Source organism: Zootoca vivipara, chromosome 5 (genome assembly GCF_963506605.1).
Source record: "Zootoca vivipara chromosome 5, rZooViv1.1, whole genome shotgun sequence".
Classification (NCBI taxonomy): domain Eukaryota; kingdom Metazoa; phylum Chordata; class Lepidosauria; order Squamata; family Lacertidae; genus Zootoca; species Zootoca vivipara.
Window position 1 is genome coordinate 65,366,763 of NC_083280.1, and position 20,211 is coordinate 65,386,973.

General features: G+C 42.5%; 1 protein-coding gene across 3 annotated transcripts in view; it reads left to right on the top strand.

The window, feature by feature from the left end:
- The window catches only part of LOC118096484 (putative lysosomal acid lipase/cholesteryl ester hydrolase), a 56,048-nt gene that overhangs the window by 12,893 nt on the left and 22,944 nt on the right, over positions 1 to 20,211 (top strand). For 2 of the 3 annotated variants that reach the window (XM_060274872.1, XM_035138381.2), the window contains exons 4-11: positions 1,962 to 2,034; positions 2,646 to 2,746; positions 4,590 to 11,955; positions 12,587 to 12,704; positions 14,893 to 15,091; positions 16,480 to 16,589; positions 17,407 to 17,546; positions 19,710 to 19,856. In XM_060274872.1, coding sequence (XP_060130855.1) covers positions 11,827 to 11,955; positions 12,587 to 12,704; positions 14,893 to 15,091; positions 16,480 to 16,589; positions 17,407 to 17,546; positions 19,710 to 19,856 — 843 coding nt within the window. In that variant the 5' untranslated portion in view covers positions 1,962 to 2,034; positions 2,646 to 2,746; positions 4,590 to 11,826. Of the gene's footprint in view, positions 1 to 1,961; positions 2,035 to 2,615; positions 2,747 to 4,589; positions 11,956 to 12,586; positions 12,705 to 14,892; positions 15,092 to 16,479; positions 16,590 to 17,406; positions 17,547 to 19,709; positions 19,857 to 20,211 lie in introns of all 3 variants that reach the window. The other variant, XM_060274871.1, reaches the window with a different exon arrangement.

Below are 20,211 nucleotides of genomic sequence, written 5' to 3' on the forward strand. Positions count from 1 at the left end.
TGAATAGGCTTCCTCGCGAGAAAAGGGAAAACTTGGCAGCTATGATTGGGACTGGGAGCTAGTTTAAGCTGATCTTCCTAAAAAGGTGTGTGTAATTACTAGGTGGCGCTGTGGTTAAACCACTGAGCCTAGTGCTTGCTGATCAGAAGGTCGGCGGTTTGAATCCCTGTGATGGGGTGAGCTCCCATTGATTGGTCCCAGCTCCTGCCAACCTAGCAGTTCGAAAGCACGTCAAAGTGCAAGTAGATAAATAGGAACCGCTACAGCGGGAAGGTAAACGGCGTTTCCATGTGCTGCTCTGGTTTGCCAGAAGCGGCTTTGTCATGCTGGCCACATGACCTGGAAGCTATACGCCGGCTCCCTCGGCCAATAATGCGAGATGAGCGCGCAACCCCAGAGTCGGTCACGACTGGACCTAATGGTCAGGGGTCCCTTTACCTTTACCTTTAATTACTACTTAAACACTGATTCCTGCATGATATCCATATGTTAAGTTCTGGTGCACTTCTTTTGTTCAAGCCAACAAACCAAATTGAAGGGAAAGTGGCTGTTGCACTATGTGATAAATTCAGCTAATCATTTCCCTCTTTCTTACAGAGTCGAAGTGATGTATATTTTTCTCACAGTCCAGCTGTAGCACCTAAATCCTCAGTTATCTTAAAATAAGTTTTGTGTATAGATTTCAGCTTTAAATGGCTGATCATATTCATGAGAACAGGCTGATAAAGAGGTGCGGGACATCTTTGACCACATATGGCACATGTCGTGGACTTGTGTCAGTGAAGGATTTGGATCTGTATTTCCTCTGCCTGTGAGAATTTGAATGTTTTTGTAGAGAGGTATTGGAAATTGGCTTGCTTCTTTGAGCCATCTGGAGTTGTCTCTTCCTAAATGCTGCTTGCCATGAACCTCCTCTCTATTTTGGATCAATTGTTATACTGTACTGATGATCCTTAGGGCTCTAGTGGCTGCAGTAGGAGTTGAACGAGTTGGTCTTTTCTGACTCTGATTCTGTGACTTGGGCTGCAATCCTAGACATGCTTCTCTGGGAGTAAGTCCCATTGAACTGTTTGGAATAGGCATGGGGAGATTTGTGCTGGTGGGGCTTATCCACACCTCTGTTTGCTCCACCGCTTTCTCCCAGGGAAACGTGATCTTTAGAGCTGAATCGGAACCAATGGCAATCAGGTGTTCTGCAGATTGTCATTTATTGTGATTTATAGCTAAAGAGCAGGTTTTCCAGCGGGGAGCAGTGGGGCAAAGGCAAAACCACTCAGACCTGTACCTAGAAAGTGCAGGAGAAACAGAAAACCTCTTTTCTGTGCACAGGACAAGAGGAAGTGTGGACAAGCCCTTAGACTACAGTCCTAAATGCACTTTGAAATGGCTCTGTTTAAGATTGTTATGTATGTCAGGATTGGTAACCTATTTAGCTCCACAGGCCAGATTCTTATCAAGATAATTTTCATAGGCCAAAATTAAGAGCAGGTTAGGGCCACCCATTTGTCAGTAACCTGATGTAACAATGAATGACCTCAAAACATTTTGCACAATGCTCTTGAAATTGTTTTAGTTGCGAATTCCGATGCAAACCTCTCCCTGATTCATCTGAATGCAAACTCCTTTCTCATTCAGGATCTGATTTACATAGGATCCCACTCACCAGCTAGCTTATCCTTAAGTATCCCTAAGTAAAATGGGAGTTCCTAATTAAAATGGGAGACATAGGTGAATGAGCAATATAGAAGAACAACAAAAGCTTTAGTAAGATCTGCTGCTTTCAGATGGCTTTCTGTATCTTCGGGTGGTTAAAACACCAATCTTTGTTTTCCTAAAGGGAAGAAGCTAATACATTACTGCGTAGCCTTAATTATAGCTTGAACATGGAAGCATGCACTGTCCTTGTTCACATTTGTTTGTTTATTTGTTTGCTTTTAAAATTCAACACATCTCTTTTTCAGGGTGTGAAGACTGGGAAGTTCAAAGCCTTTGACTTGGGATAGCAAGGAAGAAAATCTGGCTCGCTACAACCAGGTAAGAATTTACCAGTAATTGTTCATGTCCCTCCCTCTGTTTACATAATAGTAAAAAATGGAAATAGCTACTGGTGACAAAGACTGCTGTCCAAACTTAAATGAATTTTATAATCAGGCTAAATACTAAATATTTAGTTGACTATAGAAACCTCTATAATACAGTAATGGAAAAAGATGAAGCCATGAATTGAACACACACAATAGAGCCACAATATCCAACTAGCTGCTCTGAGTCCTGGTCAAAAACCGGTATCTCCAGTTCATACAGGTTTGCAGCAATTTGTAATAACCTGTCAAAAACTATGTATACAACATTGTGTGTTGTATGTATACAACATAGAACTGTAACTGAAAAAAATGTAAAGATATATGGCTGGGATGTGATTTTTTTTTAATTATTTGCAATTTCTCCTGTGTCTTAGCAGTTAAATCTATGGACGATTCCTTTTTTAAAAATGTGGTATTGGGCTTGGCTAGATAAGGTCCAAGGAGTGTGCTGATTTGTAGAAAATCCAAAACTGGGTTTGTTGAGATTTTTATGAGGTGATGTCATAGGTTCTTCATTATGTCACTCGCCAGGATCTTATATATTTCATCATTCACCACCAGAGACCATTTCACTTTTGACGTGCCCGAAGATTCGCCGACTGCACACATCGACTCTGCAGGAGGCTGACGTACTAGGAAAGGAGCTAATGAAACTAAAAGCGGTAAGTGATCACTTTCAGTTCTTACCAGCATGTCTACAATTTTCACCAGGCTGAAGAGTGGCAGTGAAACTATGAAGTAGTCTATGACACTTCCTCCCTCACTATGTAAGAAAGTGAGTTGGCCCTTGGAGCTGTCAACTGGGCATCCATTTAATATTAAGAAATCATGCAGAAAAACCCATTCTAGGAGTTTCAGACTTTCTTATCCATGGAGGTACGAATAAAGGGGGAAATGTCATCCAGATCTATTCCACGTGATATTAGGCTTCCTTCTGGGCTTTCGCCAATATAAGAACTGTCATATTGCAAATAAGAATTGGCATCTTTAGGTTTTCTATAGGAATTGGTCTCCAAATTCCCTTAATCATATCTAATTTCTATATCCAAATATATATATATATATCTCAGATTTAAACTGGGATTTAAATGGTTGACATATCTGCTGAATTCCCAAAATCTGCCTTCAGGGCCCTGCCATATAATGAAGATACTGTCTAGATCTTTTTTATATATAGTAAGATGTTATGCCTATGAGGATTGCCTGCATTCAGCATGTATGTTCTTTCAAATTTTTCTATACATCAATTAGCTGACTCAGATGTAAATGTGGTACTTGCCAGAACAATGTTGTTTAAAATGAAATCTTGTTTGGTTAGTGCCAGTTCCGCTAAAGCACAAATGAAACTGGTGTGTATGTGTGTGAAACTTGCATTTTGCTTTGAAGATCCTCAGTCACTAGTGTGACTTTCTCCTGTGGAACGTTTGTGTAACATAAAACTCCACAAAACACTTTGTTAGAAGAGTATGATGTGATAAAGGACATAAACAGACAATTTTTGCCTACAACAACTTCCCTAAAGCTAGTTACATCATCTTCCCATAGCAGTCAGTGAGATGAATGATATTTGGATGGAAGGCAAACTGGAGGAGAATGGGAACAGTGTGGCATGTGATGAGCATAGGGCGGAATGGAAAACGATGCCGTCTGACATCCAGAGGTTTTATACATGCCCTTTGAGAAATGTAGAAAGAAATGAGCTGAAATCCAGTAACTCTCCAGTTCTGTCTCAGGATTCCCCCTCCCCTTCTTGTACACTTGGAAAATAAACAAACAAAACTGGTGGGACATGGAGGAACACAGAGATGGGTATTTCTTGTCATCAGTCAATGACATTGAGCTGGTTTGCAGGTAATGGTAAGACAAACCATGGCTTGGTTTGAATGCTGGTGTGGGAGGGTTCCTAGAGAGGAGCACGTGGCCCTTGGATCTCCTACTAAGCTAAGCCATGGTTTGTCTTTCCCAAGACACTCAATGAGTTGTAAATCCAAGAAGAAACCTTGGTTCCAGCTTGTGGTTTGTTTGGAGTGAGGCAGTACATACCTGGGATGTGTAATTAATGTTAAGCAAACTATGGCTTATCTCACAGCAGAGCAGCAACAGCAGGACCACAGAAAGTTCAGTGTCTGTGATCCTCTCTTTAGCAAGTTGCACGTTCATTCTGTGTCATAGTTGAGTTTAGTGTCAAATGTAAGTCAGTTCATTTCTCCAGAATGCCTGGAGAATGTACAAAGTGCAGCTCACATATGGACATGCCCCAAGGCCTGTTAAAGTATATTAACTGGGTAATGTACACAATTTATTCTTTATGGTTGGATTATGTTCTCATTCTTCACAACACCATGTGAATCTGCACAATGGTCATTTCTTATGCACGTTAACTGCTCAACTTACATGCATCTTAACATATAAGTGCTTGTGTGTGTTTGCTTTGATCGGGAGGCCTTTGCAGAGCTATAAACAATGAACTGTTTTTAAAACGGTTATTTCTCCCTTCTCTTTTAGTCAACACCACCTTTCTGCACTGTAAAACAGATGACTGTTCCAACAGCTTTCTGGAGTGGTGGTCGTGACTGGCTTGCAGACCCAAAGGACATTGCTCTGCTGCTACCTCAGGTCCCAAGCTTAGTTTACCACAAGTATATTCCTGAATGGGAACACCTGGATTTCATTTGGGGCCTTGATGCCACACATCACATGCACATAGAGATAATTGAGTTAATGCAGAAGTATCATTGAGTCTGTGTCATCTCTGGAGCTCGGATCCTGAAAAATTCCTTCAAGAAACCAGCACTCTCAGTCTATGGCAAAGACGATGACAACTACACACAGGTCCTGCTTTCCAAACACAATGCATTCCCAGGAAATCATTTGTTAGGCGAGCATTTGCATAATGAACTGATGATTTCCTATGGAAGCATTTCTAATCCATGCTTTCTGCCCCAGACTACTTCAGCTAATCAGCAAAAGCCAAACACAGGAAAAACTGACTTGTCCGATCACTGTCCCTCCCTCCTTACTTTCTTCCTGAAATGGCTGCTACCAAACCTGCAAAACACAAACAGGTAAAGAATTGGGAAACTCCAGTTGTTTGGATATCTGAATCAGCCATTTGTGTAGCAAGGTTTGGGTATTATTCTTTGTGTTTGGCTAATTGAGATTTCAGATAATGACCATTCCAATAGTGGGTATTTAAAAACAACAACACCATCACTATGGAAGGAAGTCCCTGCCATCTTAAATACATAAAATATTCTAAGTTGTCTATGTGTGGTTTAGTAATCCCTCAGACACTTACGTTTTTACATTGCTCTTAGGTATTTAGATTCATACATCTTAGATGGAAGTATTGAGATGGTATTCTCATCACAGTAGTCCTGAGGAAATGAAATGCTTTCCACGAAACTTTTATAGTAGTAATGTTGGGATCGCCTGGACTGAACCTTCTGAAGAATTCCAACTAGAACCAGTTGGACACAGCATAGTGCACGCAGGTCTCCAGCAAGCTTGGGTCGCAAAGCGTCGGCTAGACAGGATGAAACAGGAACCAATACACTGCCACTAGTAACTGGAATAACTATATGACATTATTATATACAATAGTCTCACACATACAAGGTTATACAGACACGGATCTTAGGAAAACAAACACTTTCCCTCTCACTAACTCTCTCTACACACCAACCTCCTCTCATCCACTAACAACAACCTACCCAGAAGGTAATGAGTTTCCTGCCTTAATGGGAACATTGACCAATTACCGGCCTGTTGCCAGGGACCCATATCTCCAGGCAGATTAGGGAGAGTTCTTTAGCTCATTCTTCTTATCTGCCGGCCAACTCTTAATTGTTCAGTTGTGTAGCTGTGAAATGGCACATAGACAAAAATCCCAACAAATATATATCTGAAAGTAAATCTGATACCCCCAAATTCTGTTACGGAGAATGGGATGGAGACAAGTTCTTATTAATCTGAAAGCTATTTTTAGGAAGCTTTTTAAAAACAAGATATGTGGTAGTCAACTTAAGTTTTACTCAAAGTAGTCCCATTGACAATAATGAACACAACCATATTGGGGGCCACCCCACTTCCCATAACAGAGTTAGCAAGACCAGTTTTTCATGGTGCTCCAAAGCAGTAAACCTGAATCTTGAAAGCAACATGGTTTGTCACATTTATTTAAAGACTAGCACCTTGGGACTAAGCAGAATTCACTTGGAAATGATTTTTTGAATCTTGCATTTACGTAAGTCCCTAGCTGCTGGAATGCATGTTTTGAGGGTGCTGTCCTTGGTAGACCATAGCTCAGTGGTAGAGCACCTGCATCACACCCAGGGGGCTTCATGTTCTACCTGTAGCAGTTCCAGGTAGGCTTAGGAAAGAGCCCTTTCTGAAACCCTGAATAACTGCTGCAAGTCAGTATAGGCCAGCAGTGGGGAAGTGAATCAGGTCAACAGGCTGGAGCCTTATCTCACACAGCTGTCGCTCTCCTGGTGTCACAATGATGTCAGGTGATCCATTGTTGCCTGTGTGTCAGTGTGTGGCACTATGTCAGGGGTCATCAAACTTTTTCAGTCCACTGTCCCTAAGACCTTGTGAGGGGCCGGACTATATTTCGGAAAAAAAGTGATGCGAGAGCACCACAAACCCTGGAGGCTGCTTACCTGTGTCTTGTGAGTGGAAGGGGCTGGCGGCGGCAGAGGGATGATGAGCGGTGTGTGAAAGGGCTCCAGAGAGCGGCTGCTTAAATTGTGTGAGGGAGAAGGAAAGAACACACACACAGGTGATCCACGCGATGATTCCCGGACTGTCCGCAGGCTGGATCCAGAAGGCAATTGGGCCTGATCAGGCCTGTAGGCCTTAGTTTGCTGACCCATGCACTATGCAATCCCTGACAACCAGCTGACTGTGAGGGCTTCCAAAGAGCTGTGGGCATTCTTATTGACTGGCTGCAACTACCTTTGGTCTAGTCCTGTCTTTACCTTCCCCACACTTGAGGCATATGGCAGACTTTGCCAATCCGGCCCCACAGGTCAGATAGGGAGAATTAGTAGGTCTTATTAGGCATGAAGGCTGGAGACTCCCCACTACTGATGTAGACAGTATGGAGCGAGGTGGACTAATGTGCTGACTCTTACAATCCAAATCTCAGTGAGAATTCCCTAAGTGCTAGCTTGATATATCTGACCTTGTCCACATCTTGAGGCTTTTACTATATTAGAGGAGTGGTCTCTAATTTGAGATGGTGTGAACAGTTTTCTTTCAAATGTTTTTCAGAACTAACTTATGAGAAACAGCTTTTTGTAACTTCACAAATCCATACATGTTTACTTTGCAAATAGTTCTCTATTCTTTTAAGGCATACCTGTTTTTTCCCCTGCATCGATAAACTGAGGTGTAGTGTATAGACCAGCTGACTGCCAAAGATGCTCTATCAATTGTATTGTACCTATGCTCTGATTTTCTCATTTTTTACAACTACCGCACTGAAATGAAATTGACAGCTGGAAATGGAGAACATGCAAGTTAGAATGTTTCATAATGCATGATTAAAATAGCACTTTGAAACCATTTTATTCTGGGGTATTTTTGTTTCTAAAAATCATTCTAACCACTTACCCTAAATGTACCCTAAATCTAACCACTTACCCTTGAATCTATGTGCCCTTTTGTATTACCATGGAAAGCCATCTTCTGTCCAGGTGAATATGACATACCTTATCAAAGACTCCTAAGTAAGCCTAGCAGCCATAGAATACGAGTTAAGGTCCTCTTGTGGATTGGTAACCATTAAGAAATGGGAAGTAGACAGTAGGGATAACTGAACACATGTTTTGGAGTGCCATGTCAGAAAAAGCACTTTTTGTAGGGGGAGAGGGAGCCACAGTGCAAAATTGCACGAGTAATGGCAACCCAAACAGCCACCATGCTCTTGCGATTAAAAATACAGGAAGATGGTATCTAAGAGGATGGCATCATGGATTTTGGCTTCAAAGTGTTGGAAGGTGTGCTGGTGCAGGTGTGATGCAGGCCTTGCTGTTGCCCTCTACAAGGACCCTTGCATGTGTGTAAAGAGTTGGGGGTCACATACAAGAACTATTGCCTGCATGTACTACAAATCCTCACGTCCAGCTCCTCCTTGCCCTGGGATCAAGCAAGAATGATAGATGCACTTTATTTTTCCTTACATGGGGATATTGATAGGGTTATATTTCTCCTGAACCTCTCCTCCAAATTCTACCCTTCTTCTGGAAGAGCTTCTTTTTGCTTCCTGGGTCTCAGTCTCACAGGTCTTCGGGTTGTGCCCTGCTGCTGGCCTTCTCCACTACTCACTGAGAAAGCCCGCTTGCATGGGGAATGGTTAGAAAGCATTTTATCTTCTCTTTCATTAGGGACCTATTTGAAGTCCCCACCCAGGAAGACCACTCCTTCCTGAGCTGAAAATAGTTATCTAAAGACTCTAAGCCATTTGTGCTTATGTTACCTTTCATGCCTAGCAATGTGATACCCTGAAGCATAATTGCAACCAGGGAAAATTCTTTTATATGTCTAGCCATGTGGGATGTGCAAGTGTACCTCAATCCTCTCTTCACAGTCGTACCTTGGTTGACGAATGCCTTGTAACTCAAACGTTTTGGCTCCCGAACACTGCAAACCCGGAAGTGAGTGTTCCTGGTTTGCTAACATTCTTTGGAACCTGAACATCTGACGCCACTTCTGTGGCTTTGGATTGAGTGCAGGAAGCTCCTGCAGCCAATCAAAAGCTGTGCCTTGGTTTTTGAATGTTTTCAGAAGTTGAATGGACTTCCGGAACGTATTCTGTTCATCAACCAAGGTACGACTGTAGTTGCAAAAGAGGATTTTTGCATGAAAGAGAGAGATATGCATTTCTGTCATTTAGACTGAGTCACTGCTTGATTTTTAAAAAAAATGAGAGAGAAACCAGGGCTGTGTGCAACCTACCATTGGACAGAACTGAGTTGCCCAATGTCTTTGTTTGTGTTGTAGGCAGGGTGGTAGGACAGCCTGATGGCATTGCATTTGTGAAATCTGAGCAAAGGATGATCCGAAAAGTGAGGCACCAAGGCCATCCAATTAAGGAAGGGCAGATGAAATGAGCTTACTACTTCCAGTGCTATTATAAGATTTAAAGAGGGAGTAACGCTGAGCAGATAATTCTTTTAGCTTAACTGATACTTTAATGAAGTTTAACAAGCACTGCAACCTAAGACTGGCCTACATAGTTGGTCTATTCACATGATACCAAATGAATGAAAGTAATTGTTTATTATTTTAAGGCTGCTGTTCTGATTCCTCATACCTGTAAGTGAAAGGAAACACTGAATTGATGATATGTTAGTTCTTAAAAAATACCTTGCATCCAGAAGATACTCATTCCAGACATGTGAAATTGCTGGCCTGCTCTGTGCCCCAAGTTTATAGTAGGTGATATGCAGAAGGGGCCAGTGAGTCAGCACATGAGGGGCATCATTGCTCTCCTGGCTTCCCAACATGGGTCATTGCTGCTTATTTGGAGGGACAGGGGAGGTGCAAGGTTGGGGGAGCTTCTCCTAGTGAGACTGTACTGGGCCAAAGTGCCAGTGTCGAAGCAATGATTCTTCAACATCAACTTCGATGGACTGGTCATGTTGTGTGGATGCCTGATTATTGTCTTCCAAAGCAACTACTCTCTTCCCAATTTAAGAATTGTAAGCATAATGCTGGTGGTCAACAAAAGGGGTTCAAAGACTCTCTCAAGGCATAATATAAAAAATGTTTTAGAAACACCGACAACTGGGAAACACTGGCCTGCAAGCGCTCCAATTGGAGAACAGCCTTTACCAAAGGTGTCATGGGTTTTGAAGACGCTCGAACTCAGGATGAAAAGGAGAGATGTGCTAAGAGGAAGGCACGTTTGGCAAACCCACACCATGATCAACTCCTGCCCGGAAACCAATATCCCTACTGTGAAAGGGTGGATCCAGAATTGGCCTCCACAGTTACTTACTGTGTTTATGTTAAAACCGTGTTTATGTAAGACAATCTTACTCGGCTACAAGTGATCACCAAAGAAGAAGAAAGGAGCAGAGTAGTGGTCAACATACTGTGGTTCTTCACATCCTACAGCCCCTTTCTATTTGTGATGACTCTTGGCACAAATTATTTGTGAATAGATTATTACTAATCTTAATCATATGAAAATATTTTAAAAAGAAAAGGGAACCTTTTGTTCCTTAAATTCCTGCTTTATTCAGAAAATATTTATATGTGTATCACTGCCAAAACACAACACTCAAACTAAGACAGATGCACTCCTTTGTTTTTTAAATGAAACACAATAGGAAGTGCAATCCAAACCCCAGTTCCCTGGGAATTAGAGCAACTGAATTCAGTGGGACGTCTAGTCATCTAGTCATCACATAAATAGTTCTAGATGCTTTTCTTCCTTTCACAATATTTTTTGCAAGTAACTTTTTATAAATACCCCTTTCGGGTAGGAGTGAGGCAGTGCTTCGTCATAGTAGTTGCTGTATTGATTACATTCATGCAGAGAACCGATGGATTGCAGTTCATTCATTCAGGAAGCAGATTTGTCTGAGTGATTGGGTGATGACCACCTCTCTGTGTTTTTTTTTGCAGTTACCATGCGATCAGTTTTCTCAGAAAATGTCACAATGCAGAATGTCCATTGTGGAGGTTAACCAAACAGGAATATTCAAAGTGTCCCTTTTCATCTTGCTTTACTGGCCAAGGGAGCCAGCGTTTGTCCGCAGCTTCCGGGTCATGTGGCCAGCATGACTAAGCCGCTTCTGGTGAACCAGAGCAGCACACGGAAACGCTGTTTACCTTCCCGCCGGTGCGGTACCTATTTATCTACTTGCACTTGATGTGCTTTAGAACTGCTAGGTTGGCAGGAGCTGGGACCGAACAACAGAAGCTCACCCCACTAACCTTCGGATCAGCAAGCCCTAGGCTCTGTGATTTAGACCACAGCGTCACCTGCGTCCCCCCAACAATGTGCCTAGGTGAGTGCAAAAGGGTTCAGTTGCACTGGTCACCGAGCTTCTGGGGTACTGCAACAACAACATCCAATGGAAGGCAAGAGACGGCGTGTATGTGTGCTGGGTTTTGGCATTGCACAGGGCAGCACTGAAATTTGAGATGCCAAGGTCTCCCACTGCAGCTGCTGACTGATTGATGCTTGGTACTCTCAGCTGCTATGCTAAACTAGTTTTTACACCTTGATTAGCCTATTTTTTTATAAAAAAAATTAAGCTTGCAGTCCTATCTATGCTTGCTTGCATAGGAGACTACTCCTAGAGGGCCAAGGTCCCTTTGTCCCCCTATAAAATATTTGAGGGGGCTGGGCCCCTCCAAAGTTGATGGCCATAGCCATTCAAATGATGTGCATGTGTTGCATCTTGCAATCAATTATGTGGGCCGGGGCTTACATGGGCCCCCCAATATATTTTTCCCCAGGTTGGCACCCCTGCTTGCCGCATGGAATTCAGCGGTTGCATAGGCTTATAATGGGAGTTGGGCAAGTTGCCAACCCAACCCAACCATATCATTACATTGGATCCCCCTTCCCTCCTGGTAGGTGTTGAGAAACGAGGGCAAGCTATTTAAGCATTGTTATCTGCCATTTCCTTCTGTGGAATATGAAGTGGCTTTCAGTGATGCTGATGGCTGCTTGGATCTAGTTTTGTGGAAGAGTAGTCTTGTACAGCTGTGCCGAAAGATGGATATGCTTCCATGCAGATCAAGGATGTGGCTCTTCATAATGGGGGCAGCCTTGGTCCAAGCCCTTCTTACATCAGGAATATTTTTGAAAAGAAGAAAACTAAATCCAGAAGCTACTATGAATATTGTAAGCCATTAACCTTTTCTTCCCTGTCTTCTTACCTCAAGGAATCTTTGACAATAAGTGATGCTTACTGCTGCTATACGTCATATAACTGGAGTTCATTTTTAATGGGCTGCTGGGATTTTAGGGGGCAAGAAAATATTTATTATTGTTTTATTTTGAATATATACTTTGTCCTGCCAACACATCATTGCTCAGCATAGCTCACATCATTTTCCTGAAAAAAAATAAGCAGCCTAAAGTAGTTCCCAGCATGTGCTTCATGGAATGCCAATGCTCTGTCAGCTTCATTTAGTTGCTCCAAGAGTGGCAACTTTAGCATCTTGCAGAGTTCATTATAATTGCTTAACTGCAAGAAGAAAAAATATTTAAGTGGTCCACCAAGACCCTCCGCAACAGATGGCTCCCTTCATTTCTAATTACGCCAGAGGGAGGCAGGAAATCAATTCTTAGATTTCTTTTGAACTGCCAAACAACTGATTGTGTTTGGCAAATTCATAATCTTACTACTTTACTTTAACTGGCTTTTCACCTATCTGCACACTCTAGTTAACAATTGTGTTATGTGAAAATAAGTGTTTAGGCATTTTACAGTCTTTATAACCTTCCCAACCAAACCCTCTCGGCCTTGCAGAGCGAAATTATTTCTTTCAGAGGATATCCCAGTGAGGAATATGAAGTGGTGACATATGATGGTTATATTCTGAGTATTAACAGAATTCCTCATGGGAAAAGAAATCAGTCAAATGAGGGTGAGTATGTGCTTTGAGTTATAATTTGTGTGTATGCATATATACAAAGTGTGAGGATTTTTCATTATAATTATAATATGATCATTTCTTGATTTGCAAAAGTTTGACTAATTGCAAGAACACATAGTCAGTTTGTTTGGTAATGTGACTATTATTATGATTTCTGTGAGTGTGTCCTTGTTCTAATTTTCCTATAAGTTTGAAAGAGATAGGCCATATAAATTGATGAGGTCAAGCATATTTTACTCTTTTCCTGGGCTACTAGAGAAATGGAAAAGTATGGTGGAAAGGGAAAGAGGAAGCTAGAGTAAGTGGTTCACAGCCCATGTTGACTGCAAGTCATATGAATTGTTTGTGATATTTTTTATTCACTGTATTTCAGTTTTTTGTGGGAGGGAGTTGATTTAGTTTCAAAATAGTGTTTTTGTATTAATCATGGATATATCTGCTTCAGCCATTCATAGAGGGCCACTGTTTTATTTTTATTTTTTAAAGGAGAGAGAACCTAGTTCACTGTGGAGGCACCGGCAGTTTGGTTGCCCAACGCCTTTGTGTGTGTTGCATTCAGCTTTTCTTGAGGAGTAAGGAGTGAGGTGACCTGATATCTGAGGGAGTAAAGGTGGTGCAATGAAGGACGGGCAGGTGGACTCCTTCTTTCAGTGCCAAGTTTCAATTATAAGATTAAAGAGGGAGTGAAGCTGAACAAATAATTGATTATCTCATGAACTTTAACAAAACTGCAATGTAAAATGGGCCTGCATATTTGGTCTGCTCTAATTAAGACGCAGTAAATGGCACCAAAGGGAGGAAAGAAAAAGTGAATGATTTCAAGGCTGGTGTTCTGGTTCCTCACACTTCTAATCAAATGAGAGGAGCATTGAATTGATGTTATATGTTTATTCTTAAAAATACCCCTGTCTTGCTACTGTCTTCTTATAATCCTTGTTTCTCAAATCTATAAAGTATTAAACTCCCAAATGCTGCCACCCCTCATAACTCTAATGGCACGATACGAAAAAGATTTCGGTGAGCCTTTAGATGATACTTACGTAACAGAATCCGGATAGAGCTCCCTTTAAACTGTTTATTTAAGATTCCAGGAAAATGCACTCAAATTTATACCCATTATTATTGAGTAAAACGACTAAAAACATATTAGTTATGTGTTCTAGAATTTGCATTGCCACTGGCTGATTTATACACATGTGGTGGCAATACTCACAAGTTTTTTTTGTTTGGGAAAGAAGTTCTCCATGAAGCAAACCTTATCACAAAACAACATATCACTTTGAATCCTAAAATAGCACTTCTATCATATTAGTCAGAAACTGTTCAACAACTTTCCCATAAATATCTCATTAGTGGCTTGCTATTGCAAGGTATTGGAAGTCTGGATCTCACCACATAGACAAGAAAACAAATATGTTTCAATCAACCTGATATATATATATATATATATATATATATATATATATATATATATATATAAACACAGCATTGATGGAACATTGTTATAGGCATTGGAGAACACATGACTGTTTGTGGAATGATATGTTAGTTTAAAAATTGAAATAACTTAATAGTTAAATGCAACTGAATAGACATTTGGTGTTTCTGTGGCAGGTTGCTAGAATGGTTCAATATTGACTGTTACGTCTTGTACAAATAAGTCAAAACAATAAAACATTTCTTTGGAAGGAGGGAGGCTCTGACTTGATTTTCATACTGCATTCTGGAGTAATTTATTCCAGACTCTAATTTCAGGCATGTGAAATTGCTGGCCATGCATGCTCTGTGTCCATGTGCCCCAAGTTTATAGTAGGTGATATGCAGTAGCTTCCAGTGAAGTGGCATGTGTTGCATCCTGATTTCCCAACACTTCACTTCACTGGAGCTTATTGAGAGGAAGAGGGGAGGTGCAAAATTGGGGGAGCTTGTCCTGGTATGGCATGCAGAGATGGGAGAAATGGATTGGCTGTGCCGATATGCACTGCTTCCTTCCCTCTCCCTCTCAGTAAGCACCAGCAATCCAGTTTGTTGGGAAACCACCTGCCCCACCTCACTGGCTGCTACTTGAAATATGGAATGATAACAACTGCCATTCAAGGTTCTGATGGATCACTGTCTTGTTTGGAAAAAGACACTGAAGTTACTTCTTATAACTATATTTAAAACACTTCTGTTTCAGATCCGAAGCCCGTAGTGTTTTTGCAACATGGCTTGTTTTGCTCTGGCAGTAACTGGGTAGCAAATCTGGACAACAACAGCCTGGGCTTCATACTGGCTGATGCTGGCTATGATGTTTGGCTAGGAAACAGTAGAGGGAACACCTGGTCCATCAAGCACATCAACTATACTGTGGAGCAAGAAGAATTCTGGCTATTCAGGTAGAGTGAGCTTTCTAAACTTAATTATGTGTTTCTGGTTCCTAATCTTCCTTCCTTTTGGGATGATTAATCTGCCATCCTCTTTCTCTTCTGTTTCAACATTGAACAGTGCCCTCATAATGCAAGATATGGAGGTATAAAAATTAATTTCCAAATAAATGTAATTGTTAGTTGTTTCTTTAAACAAACAAACAAACAGCATATATTCTTCATGTGAGGAATTCTATGCTCTGATGAGGAATGGAAGATGGCAGGATTCCCAAAAGGTGTGTTCTACAGGGAGTTGGCTTCAGGCACCAGGCCCATTGTCAGACCAACTCTGCATTACAAAGTTGCTTGCAAAATTGACAATGAGGGCTGGCAGCATTAAACCCACTGTGTGGGAATCCCTTGCAGACAACCGCAGGGCTTGGAGACAGTCATTCAGGTCATGCATCCACGGCAATGACTAGAGGAGGAATGACAACTGAAGGAGCATAGAAAACTATGGTATAGCTGCATCAGTACAACCTGATGCCCCAGCTGCAACAAGATATATGCATAGCTGCCAAGTTTTCACTTTTCTCGCAAGGAAGCCTATTCAGCATAAGGGAAAATCCCTGTAAAAAAGGGATAACTTGGCAGCTATGGATATATGTATCAGATTCTGCATCAACAGCAGGCATTGTAACTCTTTGACTTTGCAGCGCAAGGCACACTCTTTAATTGTCTTCTGAGACAGACGGGTGTCAACAGCAAGATGATGCTGGATAACCCCAGCATAAAGGGATGAAATATGGCTTTGGTGAACTCTGCAGATGTTAGCAGCTCAGCTTTACTTTGGGTGCCATTTGATTTCATGTGGGAGGACCAAGTGCAGAGAGCAACATGGTTTTTTTCGCAAGGAAAACTGTCAGCAACAGAAGCAGTTGTTTCCCCATTCTAATCAATGTTGCAACAGATGGACTCATTTCCCTCTTCTAATCTGTTTGTGATGCATTTTTATACCGCCCAGCTGATTTATAGGCACTCTGGTGGCAGCCCTTATTCTGTGCAGGGGTGTTCTGCAGGCTTGCCTTATTTGGCTCTCTTGGTGCTGATATTTGCTCTTAACTGTATGTAGTGAGCTTTTTTAGTTTGCAGCGAACAGCTCATAGGGCAGCACAGATTAATAGTGAGCAGCCCCAGCGGAAATTTCTAAGGAGGATAAGTAATTGCTTAATCATAATTACTATGTTTCGCAAATGTTTATGGAATTGGTAGTTGAGTACATGGAGGAGGTGAACTCTTGTCTGCCAGGTCCAAATCTGTTTTTGTATTGCACTGAGATTAGTGGAGAACATGGCATGCTCGGCTTACACAATGTAGATCTCACTCACAAGTCTGTAAATATTCCTTTTCCTTTGCAGTTATGATGAAATGGCTAAATACGACCTTCCAGCTACTATAAATTTTATCCTGAGCAAAACCAGACAGGAGAAAATATTTTATGTTGGTCATTCCCAGGGCACCACAATGGGTAGGTTAGAAGGCTTCTTAAACACACGTTGGTCATTCTAACAGCTACACATTTATTTGTATGGTTGGTGTTGCATATTAATTTCAATACAGATCTTGTTTATGGTACAGAGATTTCACTTGGAGTCTATGGAAACCTGTGGAGAAGCATTGTGAATAACAATCTCTGTGTTGGTTTCCTATATTTTCCTACTTAGTAATGTTTCCCATAAAAGTAATGTTTCAAAGCTGCTATGGACTGACAAAAAGTGGTATATGGAGTATAATAATCCCTACACATCTTAATTGTGCTTTGTGTTTGCTTTGGTTTATCTGAGCCAACAGAGTTTGCTTGGGTTTGCCTGAGTTTCCCAGTCTGGGAACAACCCCTGGAAGTATTGCATTAAGACCCCCAAGAGAAGGGGAGAAGAGTGTGGGCTGAGTGTGGGTACCTTGTTTGAGGGGTCCAGGAGGTTGAAGTCCATGGGGGGAGTGATGGGCCAATACACTTCTCCCAAGCCTGTGCTGGGTTGTGGAACCCAGTCCATATCAGGGGTGACTCCCCAGGCCAAAGTCTACCCGATCAGGTTCCTAATAAAGTTGTGGTTTAATTCAACCCAGTACAAGTCTCAGTGTCCATTCTTTAGGCACTCCCTGTACTGGTCATGACCATCATGCACCTGTGACGGGAAACACTTCTTCACAGGCCTTACAATACTGTGGACTTTACTGTTTTTGTGTTATGAGAAAAGTGAGCTAATTTTGTATTCTTCAGTATTTATCAAGACTGCATTCATTTCTCTTCTATTTCTGTTTCTATTTTCCATCCTGTTTCTTAGCATTCCTTGCATTTTCAACCATGCCGCAACTCGCCCAGAAGATAAAAATGTTCTTTGGATTGGCACCGCTAATCACCGTGAATTATTTTACCAACCCAGTAGCAACTAAGTTGCTACAGCTTCCTGACCACACGCTCAAAGTATGTATTTTGTACCCATCATTTGACCTGAGACCATTTCTCGTTCTCATAGACACCTAAATTGGCCAAAGCTGCAACTTGGTATCAGGGTGTTGTTTTAACTAATCTGTACCCAGGCCCATTTTTCCATCTTGCTGTGTCCTGGGTGCCAGCAGAAAGCATCTGCTGTGAGGTGCTGGTATAAGAACAATCCTCACACCTGTGTTTGCATTCAGGGCCCATATTAAAGGGTTTGGTACAGGCAACTCTGCATTTATGCATGCTCTATTTAAGTGTAGCCATGCACCCAAGGAACCCGCAAGTGGATCCCAGAAATGGGGAGCACCCCGAGAGTCGTCCTGGCTTGTGAGTAGACCCTCCCCAGCACCTGAAGAGGATATCCTCTTCAGGCTCTGGGGAGGGTCTCCTTGAGAGCAGGAGGCGGGAGGCATGCGGGGTAGCTCAGCAGCAGACAGACTGACAGCTGGCATGCGGGGTAGCTCAGCAGCAGACAGGCTGACAGGCAGGGAAGGTTCTTCCCCATGCTCAGCTGTTCAGATACAGATGACTCCCCATTTTACGCAATTTCACTGATGTGTGCGGGGGTTCATAATGTAGGTAAAGGTAAAGCAGGGGTCCCCAGACTTACCGGCGTTTGGGCCGGTTCCCACCGCGCTGATCGCGCGGCGGGCCAGAGGATGGGGGAGCGCACGCCTGTGCAGGCCGGCGGGCGGGGGAGTACTGGCGCGGCGGCGCGCTTCCAGGGTGGAAAAAGCGCCGAAAATCGGTTGTGCGCATGCGTATGGGCCTCCCCCGACCCGGAAGTGCACCAGAAATGACCTCTTCCGGGTCGGGAGAGGCCCATACGCATGCGCACAAAGGATTTTCGGCGCTTTTTCCCCGACCCGGAAGAGCGCTGCCGCGCTGTGCGCCGTAAGAGCGGGCGGCGGGGGCGGGCAGCGGGGGTCGTCGCGGGCCGGATTGGCAGGCCAATTGGGCCGCATCCGGCCCCCGGGCCGTAGTCTGGGGACCCCTGAGGTAAAGGAACCCCTGACCATTAGGTCCAGTTGTGACTGACTCTGGGGTTGTGGTGCTCATCTCGCTTTATTGGCCAAGGGAGCCGGCGTACAGCTTCCAGGTCATGTGGCCCCCATGACAAAGCTGCTTCTGGCAAACCAGAGCAGCACACAGAAACACTGTTTACCTTCCTGCTGTAGTGGTACCTATTTATCTACTTGCACTTTGAGGTGCTTTCAGACTGCTAGGTTGGCAGGAGCTGGGACCGAGCAATAATGTAATGTAACCCCCTCATAAATAGAGAATCACTTGTACAAGCTTACAGTTCCTGCTGATGGGGAAGATCCATAAGGATCTTGACAGTATGATGGCATTTAACCCGTTTTTCTGGACTCAAAAATACTTGCTGATCATATTGGAGGCTGTTTGGTTGGGGTCCTGAGTTGGCCAGTGCTCCCCTCCTCCTGGTTTGAGCTCAGTGACCCATTCCACAACATTGTAACATGGTCAGTTTTATTCCCAGATTAGTGTCCTGTTGGTGGGAGGATTGAGAATGAGCGATTTTGGGTTGTTTAAAGCCCCCTGGTGGCTCAGGGGATATTTGATCACCTTGGGGGCTTTATGATTCACAGCTCACCCTTGGCTGTTATGCTACACTACTTTCTACCCTTGGCAAAAGCAGACTGAATGCTCTGTTCAGATCCCTCAGCAGGGCGCCAGTTGTACATTGCATAGATGTCAAGGTGCACTTTAACTTAGACAGCTGTAATTAGATTCTATACTGCCCTTCAGGTAGAGAACAGAGTGGTTTACAATATAAAACCACAAAAATACATACCATAATAACAAACAAAAACAAAACACCTTTTAAAAGGCCATAGATGGTTTAATGGGCATTCCGGCACCAACAAACCAACCCACTCATAAATGATACACCCGGAATCAATAAAGTTTTGGCCAATTTCTAATATCCCATAATTTTGTCTTGTCTAGATTGGTCCCCTTTGGGGCTGAGGCCTTGCTTGGGGCGGGGGGGGGGGGTAGTCACCGTGAGTGGGCAATATTTTTTGTAGTATTTTGTTGCTACTTGATATTATTAGAAGTATCTCTAGGAAAACAGGCTTGAATAACAAAATGACCTATGTACTCATGTTTTTGTTTTGGCAGGAAATGTTGGGAACTAAGCAGCTGTTGCCTCAAGGCAAAATTTCTAAATGGTTTGCTACTCATGTGTGTAACCGTTTCTTAATTGATTATCTCTGTAGCAGTGTTGTCTGCCTATCAACTGGCTTTAATATGAAAAATCTAAATATGGTAAGATTTCTGACTACTTAATAGGAGATAGAGAGTGTGATCTAAAGAACATAACTGTGTGGAGGCATCTCTGAAATGAAAGCCACTTAGGACATCCGTAACTTAATTACTCCAGGACAAAATTGGCCCTAGTTGTACTGTATAATGAAATGTATTCTAGTTAGGGCTGTAATCCTGTGCACAGTTACATGGCAGTAAGCCTGGCTTAACACAGTACAATTTACTTCTTAGTAAATGTGCATAGGATTGCACTGTAAGTATTTTGGTATGTACAAAGTGAAAATGGAATTTATTTTGTGGATCAGTTGCATGTTTTGCTCCAAGCAAATTTCCCTCTTATTTGGTAACACAATAT